This window comes from Gobio gobio (genome assembly GCF_949357685.1).
Source record: "Gobio gobio genome assembly, chromosome: 24".
Lineage (NCBI taxonomy): Eukaryota > Metazoa > Chordata > Actinopteri > Cypriniformes > Gobionidae > Gobio > Gobio gobio.
Window position 1 is genome coordinate 2,401,257 of NC_137120.1, and position 24,264 is coordinate 2,425,520.

Here is a 24,264-nt window from a genome sequence, read left to right on the forward strand (position 1 = left end):
TTAGTGATTTCCCTATTTGGTTTCCAAAAACCAAGAAAGAAAAGGACAAGTCGGTACATAAGAAGCTTTTTTCATTTTACAGTGGTTTAGATATCTATACAGATGGGTCCAATATGTATTATTATTATTATTATGTGTGTTTAACCGAACCATAATCCGTGCTGCATACTCTGGTACAGTAGGTGGCGGTATGCACCTGATTGCAACCCACCATAAAACTAAAAGAAGAAGTCTCGTCTCCTGGTGATGACATCACAACTCGCGCGTTCCAGTTCATGTCGAGTCTTCTGAGGTAAACAGTTCACGCTATATCGCAGTAACTGTGTAGTTTACACGGTTTTTAACGTTTTAAGTTCGAGTGTCTGCTGACTAATACATTTGCCTGTTTCTCTTCACATACAAAACGGTAAGATGTTAACGAACTTTGTTGTTATGAATGTAGTTATTAGGGATTCAAAGGGACAAATTACAATGTTTGATAAAGTCATTGGTGTCTGTCTTTATATTAATGTTATTTTTTTCTGTATAATTTGAGAAATAATAGCAATATTACAGCACTTTCAGCATATATTCAGACTCCAACAATTTGTCAGCAAATAGTGTGAATAAAGTGAGATGATCTGCTGCTGATCCTGAATGTCTTGTTTAATGAGTATTGATAGTCTATGGCTCATCACTATTATCAGAGCAGCCTCTTTATTTCATGTCAATAGATCCTGTTTTCACCTCATTCATTATGCTGATGTCTTCACATCTGTACATTGACGACACATTAAGCTCCTTTTTATTGGTGTCAACAGACTTAAGAAAACGACACGGTCAGCTATTGAGACATTTACAAGATATAGGTAAGTTTCCTAACATCTCTTATTTTATTAATCCAATAAACTATGTTCATATAAAACACAATAAACAAAAGTTAAACTCAGTGTCATTTGTTTCTGGCAAATTATATACATATTTGTCTGTTTTGTTTGTACTTGGTATCTGTAAATTGTTGTACTTCTTAAAGGATTAGTTCACTTTTAAAACAACTTTTGCTGATAATTTACTCATCCCCATTTCATCCAAGATGTCCATGTTTTTCTTTCTTCAGTCGAAAAAAAATTAAGGTTTTTGATAAATTTTTGATGATTTTTCTCCATATAATGAACTTCAATGGGCTCCAAGCGGTTCAAGTTTCAGTGCAGTTTTAAGCGATACCAGGCGATGAATAAGGGTCTTATCTAGCGAAACGATCAGTCATTTAAAAAAAAAAAAAAAACGTTTTAAGTTTTATAAGCAAAAAATGCTCGCCTTGCTCTGTTCTGTGATGCGCGTACACCCTAAGTCAAACGGTGTTTACAAAAAAGGGAGTTAAAAGGTAAACCAACGATGTCGGATGATTTTGAACTTCGAGGAAAAGATGAGATGGAGTTTTTCGCCCTACCTTTTTGAAGCAGAATACACAGAGGAAGGAATTAGGCAGATGGAAGAGACTGCTGCTGCGACATACTGCAGTAGGGTTGGCTCGATACCACAATTTTGTCTTCGGTACGGTACCACAATCTAATACCGAAGTACCGATATTAAATTGATACCATACAGGGTCTGAATTTTGATGCGGGTATTGCGCATAATTTTACTCACTCTCGCAGATTTTGGGTTTATGAAGCGGGAAATTACCGCAAATGTTTATTATTAAAATTAATCAACAAAGATTATCACATCAATCAGTCATTTGGAAACTTTTTTGTAAGTAATTTCAGCATTACTGCGCATCTCCATTCTCTCAAAATGAGCAAATTGCTTCTGGCTTCAAAAGACATCGCACCTGCACTATAAAAGCATCTGCGTGCTCAGATTTAACACTTTCGCTTCCGTTGCGGGACAGCTGACGGAAATCACTGCCCACGTCTTTTTAAACCTCGCCAATTTGAACATGCAAGCGATTTTATAGCATTTCGTAATACATATGGGATGAGAGCTAAGAGAGAGTTTTCTTTGCGCTCATGCCAACAACACACACACACACACACACACACACAAGCCTAAAGAGCTTGCGCATTCCAAATTAAGTTGTTTTTCCTCAGTCAAATACACACAAAATTATGTCAAAAATGTCAATCTTTAGTGAGTAGTCACATAAACACAGTTGGGTATGTCTTTCGCGGATGTAAATAGTATGTGTGCAAATATTATGAGGTCTAAAAGTCACTGGTTGAAACGAACGCTGGAGATTTCTTTATATTTAAACGATACGATCTTATATATGTGCGTTAATCAGTGTTAAAAGAAAAAAATGTCTAAATTAGATCGTTATAATTATGCACTCACCTGTCGATCTCTTAATGTCTAGTACAAGTCAAGTGACAGATGCTTGGCAAGGTTTGATGGTTCTTCAGAAGTTTTATAAGCAAAGTAATTCCAAAATTCACGTCTACTCCTCTCTTTATTAATGAGTTTTGGGCGTGTTGAGTGAGATTCAACTGCTGTATTCATCTTGTTCTGTTGCCACATTTGCCGGTTTCACGTTAGTTTGGGTAGCGCGCTGCCACCTAGCGGTGAACTTCGGAACAGCAGCATATAGAAATGAGCAAAATCATGATATCGTACCGTTTGAAATAAAATATATACCGGTATTTTTTCAGTACCGGTATACCGAGCATCCCTATACTGCAGTAAACGGTTTGACTTAGTATGTGCACGTTCAACTTGTAAACACTCGGTACGTAATTGACCTATCGGTAAGCCCCGCCCCTCGAACGCAGATGAGCCAATGGCAGTTGAGTATCAGCTGCACTGGGACCGGAACTCGGACATCTTTAGGTTTCAGTGCCATAGAGATACATTGGAAAATCCGAAGCTCTCATCGGTTTGATGGTGTTTATGCTACAAAAATGGTAAAACGATGTGCCTGGGGTACTGTAACACTTATTCCAGGTATCCTGAGATGATTTTCTGGTGGTCATACTCTCATTAAGTTACGATTAAAGTAAGTGAGTCCCTGCTAACATACAAACCGAAATAACTAACTGTTCTCACGTCATGTAACGTTAACAGTGCAGGTCAAAAACACACAAAGGAAGGTCTCCATATCAGTACCTCTCCATATTAAACTGGTTAAATGTACATTACTATAATCTTACCCTGCGGTACATGAACAGTGTTGATGTACAGTGTAACGTTAGCGATCGTGACAACCGTAACATGAGGCTTTTCCCGTTTGCATTTTGATCTGTCTTAAATTCTTGATTTAAGACTTTTCTTAAATGTCCATTGATCATTATGTATATAAAAGTTTAAGGAATAAAGTCACTACGCATTAAAGATGCAAAAGGTAATAGTAAACTTCTTTGGAAAAGTATGGATAAATTACTTGGAAAAGAAAAGCTAAGTTACAACTCAAAATAAATGGAGCTATTCAAAATGATAATACAGTGGTAGCAACACATTTTAATGATTATTTTTTAGATTCTGTGCAGGATTTGGCTGATATGTTTCTGAAACCAATTTCTGTATATACATTTAATTGTGATGAGTCATTTTTTAAACTATCTTATGTAGATTAAGGAACAGTTTTAAAAGTAATATCACGCTTAAATAATAGTAAATCTAAAGACATCTTTGCCATTGATTCTGTGTTTTTCCTATAGCTCTGAAAAAAGCTATAGTAAAGCCTATACACAAGTCAGGAGACAAGCTCCAGGTCTCTAACTATCGACCAATAAGCATCCTTCCCACTATCTCCAAATTCTTTGAAAAAGTAGTTGCAGCACAACTAGTGGAACATCTTGATCATAATGCTGCTTTACATCCTCTTCAGTTTGGTTTCAGAAAACGTTACTCAACGGGGACATGTTGCTATTTAATAGAGGAAATAAAATCAAGTTTGGATAGTGAAGGAGTTGTAGGGGCGGTCTTTCTTGATTTGCGTAAGGCATTCGATACAGTAAACCATGAACTACTGATAGATAAATTAGCACATTTCTCAATTAGTAGAAGTACAATAAACTGGATTCAATCTTTCCTTAGTGCAAGGCAGCAGTGTGTATTGGTAAATAATGTATCATCTTCCCTACGAGCATGCACCATGGGTGTGCCACAGGGCTCTATATTAGGGCCCCTGTTGTTTTCTCTTTATATAAATGATTTTCCATCTGTGTGTGCTAATGCTAAAATGATCATGTATGCTAATGACACTGTGGTGTATATTCATGGTAAAACTGTTAAGGATATTCATGGTAAAACTGTTAAGGATGTTTCCCGAAAGTTAACTGAGGAAATGGAAAAGATTTCCAGTTGGCTGAAAAACTCACTTAACGTTGAATGTTGATAAAACCGTTTCTATGTTTTTTACAAATCAACGTAAGTTCTCGTCATGTAAAACTGAATCAAAAATGATAATTGAAGGTCAAGAAATATCAAGGGTTGACCAAATTAAATATTTAGGAGTTACACTTGACCCAAAATTAAATTTTAAAAAACATTTAAAAAAGATAACTAATACGTTGAAAATTAACATTGCACAGTTTAGATATATTAGGAACTCTTTGACCATAGATGCATCTAATTTATATCTAAATGCTTTTATATTCTCGCACTTTCGTTACTGCATGAGTTGGTCACAGGCCTGTAAAACAACATTGAGGCCTCTGGAATCATTGTACAAAAGTTCTCTTAAGGTTCTTGATAAGAAATCTCGGTTATTTCATCATTGTCATATTCTCAAAAAACGTAGCTTATTAAGTTTTGAAAATATAATCATATATTCACATCTGTCTTTTGTTTAAGATAATAAATGGTACTGCAGCTCCTCCCTTAAAGTTTTTCTTACTGAGCTCAATTTCGAGCCACTCGGTCGGCTGTTCGGGGCGAGTGTAGGATTCCACTATGTAAAACAGCACTTGGTAGCTCAGCTTTTTCAAGCGTAGCCGTCAGACAGTGGAATAAGTTGCCAACAGAGTTTATCACGTGTAAATTTTAACACTTTTTCACATCGGGTCAAAAAATTGCTTTTTTCACAACAAACATGTTCACATAATGTTTAGTAGTTGATGTGTAGGTGAGAGTGTATTTGTAAATGTATGTTGTAGAATGAATGTAGGGTTTGATTATTTTAATGTTGTTCTGGGATAAATGTTTTGTTAACTTGATTTGTTTACATCAGCCTGTCCAGGGACTGCAGGTGTAAATTAGCACAAGTGCTACAACCTGGTAAAATGCATCTCTCCTTTTTAAGGTTTAATGTATATTTTACACTGTCCCTGTTTAAATAAATAAATAAATGAAATGAAAATCCTAGCTTCCAAATTAATCTCCCACATTTATTTTAAAATCTTTTACCTATATTTAAGTCCCACTTGAATGCTCCTCGACGAGAGGTGGTCCTTCTGTGCCACAGAATTTTTGTATATATTTTTTATATTTCTGTTTAGATATGTTTAAGGTCTGCATTATCTTACTAAGGAGGACTCCTATTTTGATGGGTATTAGTCTCCGGGTAGTGAAAGGGAGAGCTCGCACTCGCAGTTCATCAGAGTTGTTTTTAGATACAAAGTTTACAGTTTATTAGCACCCCTGAAAAGGCATACGGTCTGTATATGTTTGTTTACTTTTAGAGTGTTTTTGTATAATTTTCTTTGCATGTTAATGATAATGCAATGGAGAGAGAGAGAGTTTGTGAATGAAACGTTAATGCGCACTTCTGCTTTATTTGTTCAACTCTTACGGTGATTTTTTTTATTTTTTAAATGACCGATCGTTTCTCTAGATAAGACCCTTATTCATCGTCTGGTATCGTTTAAAGCCCTTTGAAAATGCACTGAAACTGTCATTTTGGACCGTTTCGAGCCCATTGAAGTCCATTATATGGAGAAAAATCCTGGAATGTTTTCATCAAAAACCTTAATTTCTTTTCGACTGAAGAAAGAAAGACATGGATATCTTGGATGACATGGGGGTGAGTAAATTATCAGCAAAAGTTTATTTAAAAGTTAACTAATCCTTTAATAGACCAATTTACAGCCTATGTCACAGTGACGTCATGCAGGTTCAACTGCGCATGTCGGTTGCAAAAAAAGATCTGGAATAGGGTTGTGCCGATGGACGATATCAAAAATGTGTCATATACCGCTCTGCGCTTTGAGAGGAATGGGACACAAGCTGGATTGACACCTTTTCGAATATCTTCATCTTCATGTTTTCTCCTGAAGTTGCAAGGCAACACTTGTTGTAAAAGGTCTGAAGAGCGGATTTTATCTTCCACAAGGTCAAGACATTTAGGCAATGTTTGATTTATTCACTGCCAGAGAAAACGAAACTAAAATCACTGGCGTGTGTGAAATGCACTATTCAAAATAACCAAACTTGACGCGCCATACCAAGTTTAATAACAAGAACAAACGGTGTTAAATAAAATTTGAAGTAAAAAGGTATTCGTCCCACAGTGTTTTTTTAAACTTTACCACAGTAAAGTATGTGAATAGTTATAATGGACTTAATTATAAGCAAACGAAAGGAAGAAACGTTTATAATCCCCTGTGAAAATGGCGACTTGAGTGAAAATTTGGGAAAAGAAACGAGATGTCCATGTCCATTGGGATAAAATGGACTGGGCCTATTGTTAAAATTCACGGAAAATCGAGTGACCAGATCCAGATCGCAAAACAGAATGAAAAAGTGCTATCTGACCATTATTTCCTTTCTAGGCTAAATAAAGCTTTGTGCTTCACTCCTGTGGTAATATTCACGTGAAACAGCATTCACATACAAAACACTGAGTTAGTAAAGTAACAAAAAAATTTTTAAAGTAGAAAATAGTATTTATGTAAAGAGATATATTAAAATAAAGAGCTCAACTCTTAAGTGGAAGGAACCTATCCCCCCCCCCCCCCCTCACGTGCAAACTAGCGGATGAGTCTTTATTTGGGTTAGTAAAAATAACGAAATTATAGTTTTAAGTAGATAATAGTATTTATGTAAAGAGATATAGTATATTATCTACCTATTTACCTATTTATTATAAAAACATAAACTTAAACTCAGTGATTTTGTTCTTGATTTTGTCAGATCTGCTCCTCCTCCTTCAGTGAAGCTCCTCCCACTGCAATTCACCAATAAATGCTGGAATATTCCCATCAGCCTTCAAGAGCAGACGAGCATCAGCCCATCAAGAAGAGCTGAAATCTGCAAAGACAGAGTTTATTGAAGGACAGTGAGAACATGAGAGATCCAGAACACACTGAAGAACAAAGAGGTTGGTGTTTATTCCTGATTCTTCATTCATGAGTCTGAAGAACAATAAGGATAGAAAGTTAATCAGATTTAGGGTTTTGTGTCAGTGCAAACCCTCTTTTGGCATTGGATCTACTAAAAAGACACGCATTGAAAAATTAGCGCTGATAAGACGTGGACAGGGTTATGTTTGCGGGTGACCTTATGGCATATGCATTTGTAGGAGTTTCCCTTTCAGAAACACAGTTTATGTGAGAAGAGTATTTAAATGAAAGACACAATTTACTAAAGATTGGTATTGGTATTTGCTCCATTATTTAAAGCTACACTGTGTAACTTTTTTTAGTTTATTCTTAGCTAAAAACACTTAGTTCTTTCAAAAATATGTGCTCATTAACGTATATTTACTTCTTTCAATAAAGTATTCTCGTAAGTTTATAATATGCCATTGTAAACACATACGGGTGAGGGGTTCGAATGCGGGTCGCCATGTTGCCCCTCCATCTTGAAAGTACATTAGCCAAAGAGGGACATACCCGTAAATTCAAGCTTCGCCTTTCGCGTTTTAACACTCGATGGCACCGTGTCGAATGTGGACGAGGTCGAACTGGAAGCCATGTTAATCTTGGACTAAATCGTCCACCGTAGGAGTTAAAACGAAATCGGAATTGAGAGGAAGAGAAACTATTATTCACTGGATGGTCGTATACCTTTTCACTGCTAGATGGAGGAAAATATCACACAGTGTAGCTTTAAAGCATGTCTTAAACCAGACACTTATTTGTGCTGCTCTTGGTAGATTGCGCTGGTCATTATGGAAATTATCACACCGTTAGCTGACAGGTATTTTTAGTAGTAAAATCACGAAACTGACTTTCTTCCAGACCCCTTTATGACCTGCCATAGAACAATTCCACCAGAGTATATCTTTGTATTTTTACATGCTGTGCTGTCATTCTTTTGGGCATTTTCATATGCCATACATCAAAACGATCCTTACACCCTCAATTTGAAGGCAATGTATGTAATAAATCTACAGTAACTAGATAAAAGAGCAATAAACAAATGTAAGGCTGCTAAAATCGTTCCAGTGGAGGTAACAACCACAGGTGAAGGTTGCTGTTAAAATGACTCATTTGAATTCTGCCAAAGGCATTCAGAATATGTGTGCTCATAAGTGATCGTTTCCCTTTAAGACCTGACTCCTGTGAGCTGGTTACGACTGTTTACGTTAAAACTCACCAAGATGGGCATTGAGACGTTTTTGAGTGTATTTGACCATTAATAAGCTGGAAAAAGGAGCTCATTTTTGCACTTGTATGGAAAGGCGGCTTTATTACAGTATGTGTGTGTGCGCTTTAGATGTGAGCGTGAAATCTGCGGGAATTAGTAGAATTAATGTTATGTGCAACCCCGTGTGAAATTCAGACCGGTCACACCAATACTAACAAAAGTCCAGCAGAACACCCGTTCGCAATGTTCAGAGGATTAAACGGACTGAATGAGAGGAGGCGGGTGTGTGTCAACTCACTGTCGTTTGGAGAGGAGAGCGCAGCTGATATCGATACTGTAGAAAATTAGTATTGTATCGTTTCAGATATTTCAGTATCGATACATAGCGGAATATCGATATTTTTGACAACACTAGTAGGCATACACACAGGTTCGAAAACTTGTTCTCTCGCCCCTACAGTGCAATTCGGCTAGGTGTACATCCGCGCTAAAATATCAAGGTGAAAGTCATCATAGCTTGCGTAGTATAGACCCAGCTCCCAACCCAACTTTGAGAATAGATTAACGGCAATATTTTTTTTATCGCCCGATAAGAGTCACACGTTAACGCAGCACGTTAGCGGCGATAACGGCCCACCACTAATATATATATATATATATATTACATAATTATGTTGAAGCGGCGGTAGATTCCAGAATCTTTCAGTACATTATCAGAACTAAACATACAGAAAGGCACCCCTACAAATACACAAGCAACCCTAGCTGTGATTAAGACTTGTGACAGTTCCTGTCCAAAATAACATAGAGGGGCACTTGAAACTTGGCATGCCTCACACATGCATTTCCTGCGCTCGTGTGGCTTTTTTTGAGCCAACTGTACTAAAAATGACAACAGTTAAGTATTGGTTGTAAGGACACCTCACACAGCTCCGCTGACAACTGTTCTTGGAGGGCCTGGTGTGTCATAGGCTGCTACAGAAATTGCTTATGCAGAAAGTAGCTGTTTGTGACAGCAATGTCAATTAAACGGTGCAGCACAGTCATGTTCCAATTCTTGCTTTTTTCTATGAGGAATAGTAGCCAATCAACTGATCTGACATGTCAACTCCCCCCATGAAGTGATTGTAATCTCTCACAGCCGTAGGAATAGGAACATCAAACTTCTTGTACCCACTGCTGGATTTGCACACTCTTTTCCCAGTGTCCACCGAGTACACACTCACCTCTCGTGTGTCCATGAAACGATCCCTGTCTGATCCACCTTATTGATCCCAGTGGAGATTTTTGTCAACACATTCACTTTGGTGTCTGGGACACCAGTTCTTGTGTTCCTGATGGTTCCACAGGCTCCAAACCCGAGGTCATAAAAGTGGTGAAAATGCACTGGCCTGGTATAAAAGTTAACACAATAAATGTGATTTCCAGATCCCAATAACTAGTTTCTGACCACAACATCACAGCATCAAGTGAAAGTCCCTTACCATTTACAACATTGGACTTCCCTGTGTAAATATTGACATCTTCTGCAGGATCACTCATGTTCATATTCCATGTGATGCTGAGAAATCTCTGGACTTGACCTGTGCCAGTAATCTCTGAGCTTTGGAAGCTTTAGAAAGGCTTCGCTTTGAGTTCCCACCTTTGAGACAACACCTTCTCCACCAGTACCATCCGGCTGACTGGATGCGCTCCAGCCCTGCGTGGAGATCTGCCTCCTTCGATGTCACAGCCTGATTTCCTAGTCTCATCTTCTCTGCTGGTCTGTCCAGTTTCCTGGATCTGGTGGTGTCATTGATGGCGTCACCGCTTCTCTGTACGGTTCCTCAGCTTTACCTTGGGCTTCTCAACCACTAGCTCCATTTGAGGTGGAGTTCTGGCTTTACATCAGGTCTTCAGGCCCAAGCGTCCACATTGGTCTTGTCAGCCTGTTGGCTTCTCCATGGCTCTGAGCTCCCTCGACAACATGGTCTGCCAGCCCTAGGACTCCACCTTACTCACTCTTCTCTCCTGATCAGCCTCGGTCAGTCATCGCTATGCCTCCGCCACTGACTTCCAACTTTCCGGCTACACCTCGACCCTCCACCCCTTCGGCTCTACCGGGCTTCTCCTCCTGTCTGTTCCTCGAGCCAACAGCTCCACCTTGGGCTTCCGGGCCATGTATGCTGCCCGGGTTCGTCGGCCTCTGCTTTGCCAAAGTTCTACATGCACCTTAGATCCACCAAGATTTGCATGGACATTCTCCCAAAGCTCCACCTTGGCTCCTCCCACCATCAGCTCCACCATGGAACCTGTATCCACTGTCTCCTGGTCCCTGTCCATCACCATCTCCAAAATTAGAGACCGGAGTTAGTTATTATTCACTTGACCTCTTTATCACTGCTCGTCTCTGCACTCATTCCCCCGTTGCAGACTTCACTTTACCATGTCCCCTCACCACAATTATCAATGCTTTTGTTTTATAAAAAAAAATAGTTTAATAATGACACATTTGTTCCAGTCCTGAAACCGTTTAACATACCTGTCATTTACAAGTTGTTTGCTTTTTCTTTTACCATGCACTGTAGAATAAAATGCCCTAACATCATAAGTTAGTGAGGAGCTTATTTTACCATGTTTATGTAGGAATAGCTTGTTTATGTTGGTACAGTGTTCCCAGAGAAAAACTGTTTAAAGAGACTCATGTGAAAGTTTGTGGATCTGTGTATTCTGTCCCTGTAAAACAACAAAACAACTGTGAACATTGCTGATATCAAAACAAGGGCTTCACAGTTTGAATCTTTTTTTTTTCCTGGTTAAAACTGAGATTTGCAAGTTTTGTTATGCACAATTTGACTCAATATTTATTTGTTTTTTGTTTGTTTTAAGAATAAATATTAAAAATTGTTATTAAAATAAAATGTTACTTTTACAGAAATTTTATGGGGAAAATGCAGGGAGCCTATTACTATAAATAATTTGAAACGAACACTTCATTCCAAATATGCCTCACAGAAGTAAAATTAACATGACATTCCAGGAAATCCTTAATTTGGACAAAGGCATCCAGCTATGACCAATCACTGTAGCTGAATTAAAAGAAGATAGAAACTCTGACTTATTTAATCTGAAGACAAAACATTCTTACTTTGATTTACAGACATGATACTGAATAATGGGGAGAGTGAAGAGGAGGAGAAACATCATGTCAAAACTGGAGACAAAACTTTCTCAATGACTGAAAGTATTTCTTTACTGAAAAGAAGAGACCAGAAATGTTTCACCTGCCTTCAGTGTGGAAAGAGTTTAACATGTAAAAAGAGTCTCAAGATTCACATGAGGATCCACACTGGAGAGAGACTGTCCACATGTGATCAGTGTGGGAAGAGTTTCACTTGTAAAAAGAGTCTAAGGATTCACATGAGGATTCACACTGGAGAGAAACCGTTCACATGTGATCAGTGTGGGAAGAGTTTTAGACAACAAGGACACATTAAGGATCACATGAGGCTCCACACCGGAGAGAAACCGTTCACATGTGATCAATGTGGGAAGAGTTTCACTCACAGAAAAAGTTTAATTGTTCACATGAGGATCCACACTGGAGAGAAACCTTACACATGTGATCAGTGTGGAAAGAGTTTTGTACAAAAATGGCACCTTACAGAACACTTAAACATCCACCGTGGAGAGAAACCGCACGCATGTGGTCAGTGTGGAAAGAGTTTCAGACACAAAAGCAGTCTCAAGGATCACATCAGGATCCACACTGGAGAGAAACCGTTCACATGTGATCAGTGTGGAAAGAGCTTTGCACATCAAGGGCACCATAACGAACACATGAAAATACACACTGGAGAGAAACTGTTCATATGTGCTCTATGTGGCAAAACATTTTTGAGGGCTTCCACCCTCAATGTCCACCTGAGAGTTCATTCACAGGAGAAACCACATTCATGTTCTTTGTGTGGAAAGAGTTTTTCACAGGGGCAAAGTTTAAAAATTCATCAGAAAATACACACTGGTGAAAGAACGTATGTGTGCTATGTGTGTGGGAAGAGTTTTATTACAACTGTAGATTTGAAAGTGCACCAGAGGACTCACACGGGAGAGAAACCTTACAAGTGTTCACACTGCGACAAGACATTCAGTCATTCAGGAGCCCTGAAAAAACATGAGATGATCCACACTGGAGAGAAACCATACAAGTGTTCACACTGTGACAAGAGATTCAATCAGTCAGGAGCCTTGAAAACACACGAGAGGATCCACACTGGAGAGAAACCTTACAAGTGTTCACTCTGCAACATGAGATTCAATGTTTCAGGACATCTGAAAACACACCAGAGGATCCACACTGGAGAGAAACCATACAAGTGTTCACACTGCGACAGGAGATTCAATCTATCAGGAAACTTGAAAACACACGAGAGGATCCACACTGGAGAGAAACCATACAAGTGTTCACACTGCGACAAGAGCTTCAGTCGGTCAGAATACCTGAAACAACACGAGAGGATCCACATGGAAGAGAAACCGCCTATTGACCGGCCGCCACTGCTGCAAAACCTGCAATTGACATAGGAAAGGACATTGGCTCCATTTCACCCACAATCAAACTGTCCCAACTGCATATAGTATTTCCTGTGATATGCATGTCCCTCTGCCACATTACCTAATTATTATACCTCTGTAATTGTGGTAGTGAAAACTCCAAATGCTTATATCCAGGTGTATGCATCAGTGTTTGAATGTTTGCAGACCCCATCTGTTTGCTATTGAAATAATCCTCTTCTCGTGATGGTGTATAGTATGCTTCTATAAAGTGCACCATACTATTTTGCCTAACTTTGGTGTAAAACTGCACAATTTCTCCAGGCCATCAGGGAGAACAAACAAACTTTCTCCTGTTTAAACCTGCACATCTGATTGGTCACCTTATCAAAAATAGGTGTGACTGATAGGGCTTTAAGTGTTCCCTCTTGGCTCATTCCCTTGTGAGACTGAAACCTTAATGGTTTTCTGGCAACTTGCTTTTAAGTTAAACTTCTCGCGGACAAACAATCTCTGGAATAATTCAGTGAACGCTTCAGCTCACTCCTAACAAACTCATCCAGAATCTCCGTATTCCACATGCTTCCGGACATTTGTTCAGCACCAAAGCCAATGCAAGTAATTGTTTAATCTATTTTTAGATGTGTTTAAGCTTTGACCCCTTCAATAAGGTGATTTTGATTCTCTGATGGTTCTTATTAGATTGCAGTTAACTGATACATTTTGCCCTTCTTTGCTCTTTTTCTTTACTTTTTGTTATTGTGTGTGTGTGTGTGTGTGTGTGTGTGTGTGTGTGTGTGTGTGTGTGTATCTATGTGTCTATATATTAGCTTAAGTTTAGTTGTATGTACCCGTAGTTTCATTTATTAAACCCATTATATAAATGCTTGATTTTCTCTTTTTGTGTTTCACAAATCAAAGACACTTAACCTCTTAACCCGCAGAGTTTCGTTTGCGGGGGGTTGGCGGGAGTGGGCGTGTTTGTACTTCTATTTACTTTTTGTTTTATAAAAAAAATTAAAACAACCTTCAATCTTTCATCTCCTATCGTGCAGATCAGATCCGTCGAATCCAAGAAATACCAACATACATTTCGGTGTAAGGCTTTCCTATAGCTCAAACAATAGAGTGTGGTGCTAGCAACACCAAGATCATGGGTTTGATTCCCAGGGAAAGCAAAAACTGATGTAAGGGTCCACTCTTCAAAAGGCATCCCACTTTGTTTGCATGAGCGTTTTGAGTTCAAGCAATTAATCATGTCCATTTTCAAGGAAATATCGATTCTAATCAGTATTCAGATCTCCCCTGCAGCTTAGACTCATCCGCTCGATATGAGCCCTCCCTCGTCTTTCTCCTTCAATCACAGGCTTTCTGATGACTCAATATATCCAGGAAGTGCATTACTATTGCGAGGTGTCAATCAAAGCACCCATGGTTTTCGATTGGATAAAGGCTGTCAATGCCTATAGCCAATGGCTTGCCAACAAAGGTTTAATTGATGAATAGTTGCTTTAGTTTTTCAGTAACTGTATATCCATTATAATTAGCAGTTTATTGCAGATTTATTTGAATGAAAAACTACTCTTTACAATTACAAATGTTCTGAAATAAAGGCCCTTTTTGAAAGGAAGCCTAGACTTTTCTTGCCATAAAAGATTACAGAAGCTAAATTTGAGTATCATTCTCAAGTTTGAATCAAAACATGATCAGACATTAGGTTTTATATTTAGGTTATTTGCAGGCCTTTAATCCTTAGAACCCGAGAAATGCGCAGGCGCGTTTTGCTAAATTTTTCCTCTTAACAGTGTAAAACAACTTAAAATACTCCGTCATTTTTGGCCTCACAGACATGAACGATATGTCTTTACAAAGCTTAAAGTGTCTCCTTTTATTTATGTACACTGAAAATAAAAACTAAATGTTGTGCTTATCACTAAATAAAGAAAACAAACATGATGTGCGTTCTCCCGTCTGTCTCCCTGTGATGTCCATTCTGAAATGCGTCTGAAAATGAAAACTTGCCTCACATACACGACAGATATCTCTTTATAAAGCTTGGAATGTCGGAATGTGGAATTATATATATATATATATATATATGCCTCGTTATGTTTAATGTGACCACACCCACGCACGCTCAAAGCGATTCACATGCAAATCGTCCACGTGAAGGAGCGCAAACCTGTAAACACCCCCCCATCACCTCAAAACAAAGACTTGTCTTCATCATTCTCATGCTTTTCATTGAGTTCGGAAGACACGCTGTGAGTTTACCTTGGATTTACTGTAATTTTAACATGAGAATTTTTAAGGTAAAACATTTCTTCTCACTTATATTAGCATTATTGATGCATAAACGTAACATGGTAGGCTACTAGTTGAACTATTGGCAGCCTAAAATGTGTGAAATCAACGGAAACATGTTCAATGCTAAATAAAGATACACGTACAACATGGGGATATTATTATGTTCTATAATATTAAACACAGCATGATATAAAAGTTGGGTTGCCAACTGTCCTGTATTAGCCGGGACGTCCCGTTTATTGGACCTAAATGTCCCGTACATGACTGTCCCGTTTATTGACTGCTACGCTGATTTAACCACTGACTAAGCCGTTCACATATGTTGCGTCTTTTCCACGCTCAAGTTTGTTATTTTAAATGTAGACGCGTGACAAGTGCGCTCAAATAGAGAGCAACGCCATCGTCATGCTCATGTGGTGGGGCGCGCTCATTTTCCCAGACGCGTCTATGCGCAACAAGATCAAAAATTTTAGCAACATCAGGCGTGGCATGAACATCTGTTTGTTTATGCATTTGTAGATTACATCGCAAATAAATTATTGACATTCACAGTGATACTGTAACGAGAAATCCATGTGGAAAACAGTTTTGTAATTTTTTTTCAGGATTCTTTGATGAATAGAAAGTAAAAAACAGCATTATCTGAAATAAAAAATTGTAACTTTTGACACATGTAATGCATTCTTGCTGAATAAAACTATTCCTTTAAAAATTATTAATTATTAATAAGACTATTAATTTAAAACAAATTCTTACTGACCCCAAACTTTTGAACGGTAGTGTATAATGCTACAAAAGCTTTAGAGTTTTTAAGTCACAATTGACATTAATTTCTATGATGTTAAAATCATTTTTAGGATTAAATTATGCATTAATAGGTTGAGCACATCAAATGTGTTTATATCTGAGAGCCTTTTATACACACACTTAACTGTAGATACTGAAATAACACACACTTTGAGTGTCCCTGATAAAGAACCACTATTGTCCCTTACTTTTGTCCCACTTTTTGTCCTTTGTGGTGTATGTTTGGATGATAGTGTTGTAAATAAATGCAAACAATTCAAAAAGCCATTCTTTTAATCTCTTCAGATTTTTTGTTCTATACCCTTAGTCATTCTGCTGATATAGGGCCATAAGGATTAGGGTAGGGGACTTTGTCTTTCTCAGGTGTGAGACACATCAATATTCATGACATTCACGCCTAAGCATAAGCCTTCCTGATACAAAAAAATGTCTTACAGATTTTAAACTAGTATATTGTTTTGTATGAATGAGTGGCCAGAGTGGTTTTTACATCGGCTTGAAGCAAAAATTCTAGCCTACGTGATCCAGTTTTCTAGCCTAGAAATCTAGACGCACCCTAGCGGCAGAATTTATTTTGCAGCGAGTGTAGTCTAGCAACTCTCGGTAGACCTCAGAGCTGGAAAAACCAAACTCTGGTCAGGGCAATCACAGCGTGTGTAGAGTCGGTGGTCGGGCTTAACATAATGATGGTGCGGAGGTTCTTGGTGCTACAGGTAAACAAAGAAGCTGACGATGAGCGTCTTTCAAATCTGTTTTGGCCGCTACTCTGGAAGACTTGGAGATAAGCTTTTCTTTGAGGAAAGAACAAAGAACGGCACTGAAGTCATTCGTAAGAAAGGAAGATGTATTCGGAGTTTAATCTATCAACTAACGTTAGCTCCGCTTCGGTTGGTTGTGGCGCTATTCAATTGCGTGCAGAGGGAATTTGACAGACAAACGTTTATCCCGCCCCTCGGATTGAGCCCTGTCAATGGTGAGTTTCCAGACCAAACATCTTGATGTGGGTCTGGCTTGTCAGGCTACCAGTTTTTTAAAAGTCTTGTGAACAAATATTCGTTATGGGTTTTATAGCCTTATAACCGTGACAAAAATTTTTTTTCTGTCCACAAACCACGCATAAACATCATATTCTCAACTACAAACTTTTACACACATGCTACTCACATATTATTGTAGCAGAGTTTGTGCTTAAAACAGTGTACTCAGACTTTAGACATGAACATTTTACAAGTAACAGAAATAAGCTCAAATATCAGGGCATGTCAAAACACCTCCAGGGCCCAGAAAAGGGCTCCGTGCTCAGACGGTTAAAGTCTCGTATTACAGAAACCTCTTAACTTTAAAATCCTATCTTATCTGTTTGGTAACCATGGCAATTTCAGTTAGGACCTCATATAGGATAAAAGACTGTTGGAGGACCCAGAGGATGTGCTGTGCTTTGATGATAAAACACTCGTAAATAATTACAGACTCCTATGACAAATTATATTGCGGTTTGTTGAAGAATTGAAGAATTGCGACCGAAATTACAGAGGCCAATGAGCCATCATGGAGCATTACCGTCTTTAACTTCCAGGCTTTAACTTTTTAATGAAGCTTATCAAAATTTAAATCTCTGACGTACTGAAATTAAAAGCACGTCGCGGTTTCTCCTAAATCAAGTTAAGAATTATGTTATATGAAATTGAGAAAAATCCTAAATTAACTTATCATATTTTTTGACCTTAGAAAGTTTCTGTAAAATGCCCCCAGATTTCTGAATATAGACCATAGGGTTTAAGAGCTGCAGACATTTTTATTTGGGTAGGTCGTTTTCAGAAAATTCTCAAAAATAGGGGCATAAGTTAAGAGGTTAAACAAGATAATTTAAAAGAAAATTATCCTTCTTGGCCTTAAGAGTAATCTCGTTGATAGAAGATTTTACTGTCGGTTCAGTGGAAGAACAGATCATTTGATTTAAAATGAATTCTGCTGTCTATAGCTGTAAATGAATAATTGAAAAGGTTACAATCTGCAGTTTAGGAATACTTTTCGAGAATGTCATCCCTCTTTGCAGATAAAGGGATGTCCCATTTATAACTTCAAAGTTCAACCAAAAATGAAAATTAGCCCATGATTTACTCCCCCGTCAATTCAATCTAGGTGTGCATGACATTCTTCTTTCAGACGAACAGTTATATTAAGAAATGTCCTGGCTAATCCAAGCATTATAATGGCAGAGAATGGCAGCCCGAAATTTGAGGAATGGAAAAGGGCATCTATCCATTATAAAAGTAATCCACACGTCTCCAGGGTTTGTATTCGTCTGAAAGAACAATGTCATATACACCTAGGATGAGTTGAGGGTGAGTAAATCATGGTGTAATTTTATTTTTTGGGTGAACTATCCCTTTAAGGCCATATGATTTCCGAGATGCAATGGGAATCCAGGCACGAAAATGGAATTTAGTATAATGCAGATGTCATGTTACATGCATGGATGGATGAAAAGTAGAACTAAAGAAATGATAATGTAAAATGGGCTGATGGCACAATAGGTGGTTAAGTATGCATTGCCTTATTGGTTCAGTGTAATGGTTCATAAAAAAGATTGGTAACATGTCTTACTATTTTTTTATCCTTTCAGGTGCCGAAGGAATGCTGAGTTTCTTGATTCAATCCTAACACCGCTAAGGCCACATCCACACGAAGCCAGAGCTTTCCCTATCCAATCTTTTTTCCCCTCGTCTCAAGAAATATGTGCATACACACTAAACCACTGAAACGACTCAACTGTGTAGTATACATGCCAGACCAGTGGCGCTGTAATTCTGCCACAGAAATGAGAAGAGTTGTGAATGCTAGAAGGGGTACAGCAACTGTTGGAAGTGAGGCAAAATCTCACAATAAAAGATCCAGAACTTTCCAGATTGTGTTTTATTAATGCCTTCCCCAACCCTAAACCACAATAATGCAAATATAGTAATTAAATGACGAAATAGGCCAACTAGTAGTTGCTGTGTGAGTAAACCTCACTCCTCTGATCTCAAGAGAGACGCTTTAGCGACTGACGATTGTTAGAACGTCTGACTCTCATGCCGGTGGACCCGGGTTCGAGTCCTGCTTGGAGTGGGTGGTTCAAACAGGAGGGTTTACATTGGTGCCGTGACCCGGAGTGAGGTTTAGGTGGGTGAGTGTATCAGAGGCCAGCTAGTAGTTGCTGTGCAAGTAAACCTCACTCCTCTGATCTCAAGGGATGCTCTAGCGACTGATGCTAGAGGTTGCAGCCTTTAGCCTCCTTGTTAGAGTGTCAGACTCTCATTTTGGCGGACACAAGTTCGAGTCCCGATTGGAGTGGGCGTTTCGAACAGGAGGGGTTACATGCACATGCCCAGTGGCCGTAGCTGTATCCCTTCTAGTCTTTACCAATGCGGACGTGGTGTGATGACATGACGTGGTGTGCGCCATAAGCCCATTTCACAGTGTGGTTTCTCTGTCTTCACAGGATGCGTTACATCCGTTTAGGGTCTCCGTATGATTTTGTATAGCTGTTCTGTACTTTAAGGTTCAGTTTTATGACCTTTCACCTCACGTTCTCTCTGGTCATTTTTAATGATTGATTTAAAATGTAACTTTTTACTTTAATTACAGACATGATGCTGGAGAGTGAGGAGGGTAGAGAGAAGGAACATCATGTCAAAACTGAAGAGAAAACTCGCTTGCAGACTGAACAGATTTCTTTACTGAGAAGAAGAGACCGGAAATGTTTCACCTGCCGCCAGTGTGGGAAGAGTTTCACACGCAAACATAGTCTCAAGGTTCACATGAGGATCCACTCTGGAGAGAGACCGTTCACATGTGATCAGTGTGGGAAAAGTTTCATATCCAAACAGAGTATCAAAGATCACATGAGGATCCACACTGGAGAGAGACCATACACATGTGATCAGTGTGGGAAAAGTTGTGTATCCAAAAAGAGTCTCAAGGAACACATGATTATCCACACTGGAGAGAGACAGCATGAATGTGATCAGTGTGGGAAGACATTTTCATGGGCTACAGGCTTGAAGATGCACCTGATGGTTCATTCACAGGAGAAACCACATTCATGTTCTTTGTGTGGAAAGAGTTTTTCACAACTGCAAAGTTTAAAAGTTCACCAGAAACGACATGCTGGGGAAAAGGTTTATGTGTGTTTTGAGTGTGGAAAGAGTTTTATTACAACTGCAGATTTGAATATGCACCAGAGGATCCACACTGGAGAGAAACCTTACATGTGTTCACACTGCAACCAGACATTCAGTCAATCAGGACATCTGAAAACACATGAGAGGATCCACACAGGAGAGAAACCTTACAAGTGCTCCCGCTGTGACAAAAGATTCAGTGATTCAGGAACCCTGATAAAACACGAGAGGGTCCACACTGGAGAGAAACCATACAAGTGTTCACACTGCGACAAGAGATTCAGTCGGTCAGGACATCTGAAAACACACGAGATGATCCACACCGGAGAGAAACCTTACAAATGTTCACACTGTGACAAGAGATTCAGTCGGTCAGTAAATCTGAAAACTCATGAGAGGACTCACACTGGAGAGAAACCTTACAAGTGTTCACACTGCAACAAGAGATTCGGTCGGTCAGAACATCTGAAAACACACGAGAGGATCCACACCGGAGAGAAACCTTACAAGTGTTCACACTGCGACAAGACATTCAGTGATTCATCAGCCCTGAAAAAACACGAGAGGATCCACACTGGAGAGAAACCTTACAAGTGTTCACACTGCGACAAGACATTCGGTCGGGCAGGAGACCTGAAAACTCACGAGAGGATCCACACTGGAGAGAAACCGTATCACTGCACTGAATGTGGGAAGAGTTTCAGTTGTTCATTTTCTTCATGCAAGCATCACAGTAAGTAGTTAATCTTAAGATCCAGTACTTTCAAGTGTGAACCTGCATCCTCACCAAACATGACAATAATACCATCGAACATTAAAATCTATTCAATAGAAGGGTACTTTTACACAACATCGTACAAATCAATGAAACGTTTTTCCTTTGCGTTTTCCACATTTGGACAACAACATCGCCAAAAATGATGCCTGTTCACACAGGTCTGTTAAACAAGCTAAAAATGCTGAATTCTGTGGTCAGACCATTAGATGGCGATGCCACTTTGTAAAGAAATACTACACATGTAATACCCATGCACACAACGTCACAATTTTCACGTTCTTAGAGAAAATGTTGACGAGAGGCATGGCCAAATGGATGTGAGGCTATATTTCTGAAACACTTTATTGTATTCTCACCAAACTTCATTATTTTCCTCAAAATTCTACAAAATGATGACATGAAGTTTGTTTGAAATTTTTGCATTTTTATTAAAAATTTAAAACAAAAATATCACTTGTACATAAATATTCACAGCCTTTGCTCAATACTTTGTTGAAACAACTTTGTCACCAATTACAGCCTTAAGTCTTTTTGAGTTTAATGCACACCTATTTTTGGGCAGTTTCTCCCATTCTTCTTTGCAGGACCTCTCAAGCTCCATCAGTTTGGATGGGGAGCATCGGCGCACAGCCGTTTTCAGATCTCTCCAGAGATGTTCAATGAGGTTCAAGTCTGGGCTCTGGCTGGGCCACTCAAGGACATTCACAGAGTCGTCCCGTAGCCACCCCTTTGTTATCTTGGCTGTGTGCTTAGGGTCGTTGTCCTGTTAGAAGATGAACCTTCACCCCAGTCTGAGGTCCAGAGCGTTCTGGAGCAGGTTTTCATCAAGGATGTCTCTGTACCTTTCTGCATTCATCTTTCCCTCGATCCTGACTAGTCTCCCAGTTCCTGCCACTGAAAAATATCCCCACATCATGATGCTGCCACCACCATGCTTCACTGTAGGGATGGCCAGGTGATGAGCGGAGCCTGGTTTCCTCCAGACAATTTTGTTTCTTATGTTCTGAGAGTCCTTCAGGTGCCTTTTGGCAAACTCCAGATGGGTTGTCATGTGCCTTTTCCTCGTATGGCCACTCTACCATACAGGCCGGATTGGTGGAGAGCTGCAGAGATGGTTGTTCTTCTGGAAGGTTCACCTCTCTCCACAGAGAAACGCTGGAGCTCTGTCAGAGTGACCATCGGGTTCTTGGTCATCTCCATGACTAAAGCCCTTCTCCCCCAATCGCTCAGTTTGACTGGGCGGCCAGCTTTAGGAAGAGTCCTGGTGGGTCCAAACTTCTTTCATATACGGATGATGGAGGCCACTGTGCTCTTTGGGACCTTCAGTGCTGCATAAATGTTTCTGTACCTTTCCCTAGATCTGTGCCTCCATACAATCCTGTCTCTGAGGTCAACAGGCAATTCCTTGGACTTCATGGTTTGGTTTGTGCTCTGACATGCACTGTTAACTGCAGGACCTTATATAGACAAGTGTGTGCCTTTCCAAATCATGTCCAATCAACTGAAATTGAATGGGCTCCAATCAAGTTGTGGAAACATCTAAAGGATGATCAGTGGCAACAGGAGCACCTGAGCTCCATTTTGAGTGTCATAGCAAAGGCTGTGAATACTTATCCATTCAGTGGATGAACATACATCCCCCCCCCCACCCACAGTTTTTTTATTTTTAATAACTTTGCAAAGATTTCAAACAAACTTCTTTCACGTTGTCATTATGAGGTATTGCTTGTAGAATTTTGAGGAAAATAACAAATTTTAGAATAAGCCTGTAACCTAAACAAAAGGTGGAAAAGGTGAGCTGTGAATACTGTATATGGAATTTTAAACCATTTAACTTGAAATCATCTCCAATTGTAGTTGTTACTCTAATGCTCAGCGCCTTGATTTTTAGCTCCTCACTGTGCCATGGTGTTTGGCCACTAATTGCTGCATGATGCTATATGTTTAAGAGTGGCAGTGAAAAATGCTTATTGCACAAATTTTTGTTTCACATTCATCTCACCTTTGATTTTTGATCTTTTTTATGTTCATGTCAAGACAGAGGTGGACAAGAAAGAAAGAAAGAAGAGAGGCCAAAAAAAAAAGACTGATCACCTGCCCTTGGTGTAAAAACTGTTTCAAATGTAAAACACACATGAGAGATTCTTTGTCTTGTTTGTAAATCAATAAAGAGAGAAATTGGTCTCATTCATTTGCAAGTAATCATGGACTCGCTACTCATTTTATCATTCACTTTTATTGTTAATTTTTATTTTCTGCTTCTTATACTTGTCAAGCATTAATCAGTTCATGGATTTAGTTATATTTGAAAGCCATTAATTATTTTGGTTAGTTTAGGGACTTTGAATGTTTTAAATATTATTTTGATGATTAATAGGCCTATTACTAAGTTTGTAAATATTAATCAGAAGATCACGGCGAAGTGGGGCAGATTTTCTGACAGGACTGCATGTAACTGGCGTTATGTGAGGATTCGAAGCCCATGGGTTTAGACACAGGGCTGCTCATTTATCCTGCATGCAAAATTGTATTATCCATAAAAAAAGATTGCTACAGTAAAATGTTCGGTTATACAACTTTTTTTTAATGGTTTCAGAGTTTAATAAAATCCAATCAATCAAAAACATCAAATCATTGTTCATCATGCAGCTGTAACCTAAACGTTTTACTTGCGTTGGCCTTTATTCAACTTTTAAATGGTTTATAAATCTGCCTTCTTAACAATTAAATTGTTCAGACACCCTTTTTTCTAATTTATTTGAGTTTGGGATTATATTGCATATGGATTAATTGTATTTATAAAATAATTTTATTAACAAGCATCATGTTTGTAATTTTCATTGGTAAGTAGATCCTGCCCATGAAATCTGATTTTAGGGCATTCATTGTATTTATTCAGATACAGAAGTATTTTACCATGTATTTATGTCTGTAAACATGTTGATGCGCTAGACCTTTTTTGGCAAAAAAAAAAACGTTCCTCAAAGAACATTCCTCTAAATATTTGTTCTTGTACATTTTGCAGCATAATATAATCTATATCGCTTTATGCTATATGATTTTGTTCGATGTATTTTTTTTCATGTCTATCACTTTTATTTCTTTTACTCTCTTTTATGAAAAAGTAGAATTAAATGTAAGCCACAAAATGTTCTTATGCTTGAATGTTCAGGAAGAGGTCTTAACATAAGAGAGACATGCATCTGATATTTGTATTTAAGTAAG

General features: G+C 38.7%; 1 protein-coding gene across 2 annotated transcripts; it reads left to right on the plus strand.

Moving 5' to 3' along the window:
- Window positions 1-220: 220 nt before the first annotated feature.
- Window positions 221-23,240, plus strand: LOC307121008 (uncharacterized protein). Of its 2 annotated transcripts, XM_079808376.1 has the most exons (5): window positions 262-406; window positions 801-848; window positions 7,051-7,237; window positions 19,726-20,994; window positions 23,077-23,240. In XM_079808376.1, exons 3-5 carry the CDS (start codon window positions 7,204-7,206, stop codon window positions 23,127-23,129), a joined length of 1,356 nt encoding a protein of 451 aa, XP_079664502.1. In that variant the 5' UTR covers window positions 262-406; window positions 801-848; window positions 7,051-7,203; the 3' UTR covers window positions 23,130-23,240. The 2 variants fall into 2 exon arrangements, with proteins under 2 accessions (XP_079664501.1, XP_079664502.1); XM_079808375.1 differs by lacking the exons at window positions 19,726-20,994; window positions 23,077-23,240 and adding an exon at window positions 11,588-14,019 and having other exon boundaries at window positions 221-406.
- Window positions 23,241-24,264: the final 1,024 nt, after the last annotated feature.

Bases quoted from the DNA above. Each gene is read 5' to 3' on its own strand.
- LOC307121008 (XM_079808375.1), top strand. From the start codon at position 7,204: ATGAGAGATCCAGAACACACTGAAGAACAAAGAG. The intron at 7,238-11,587 runs GTTGGTGTTTAT...TTTGATTTACAG, and splicing joins ACACACTGAAGAACAAAGAG to ACATGATACTGAATAATGGG.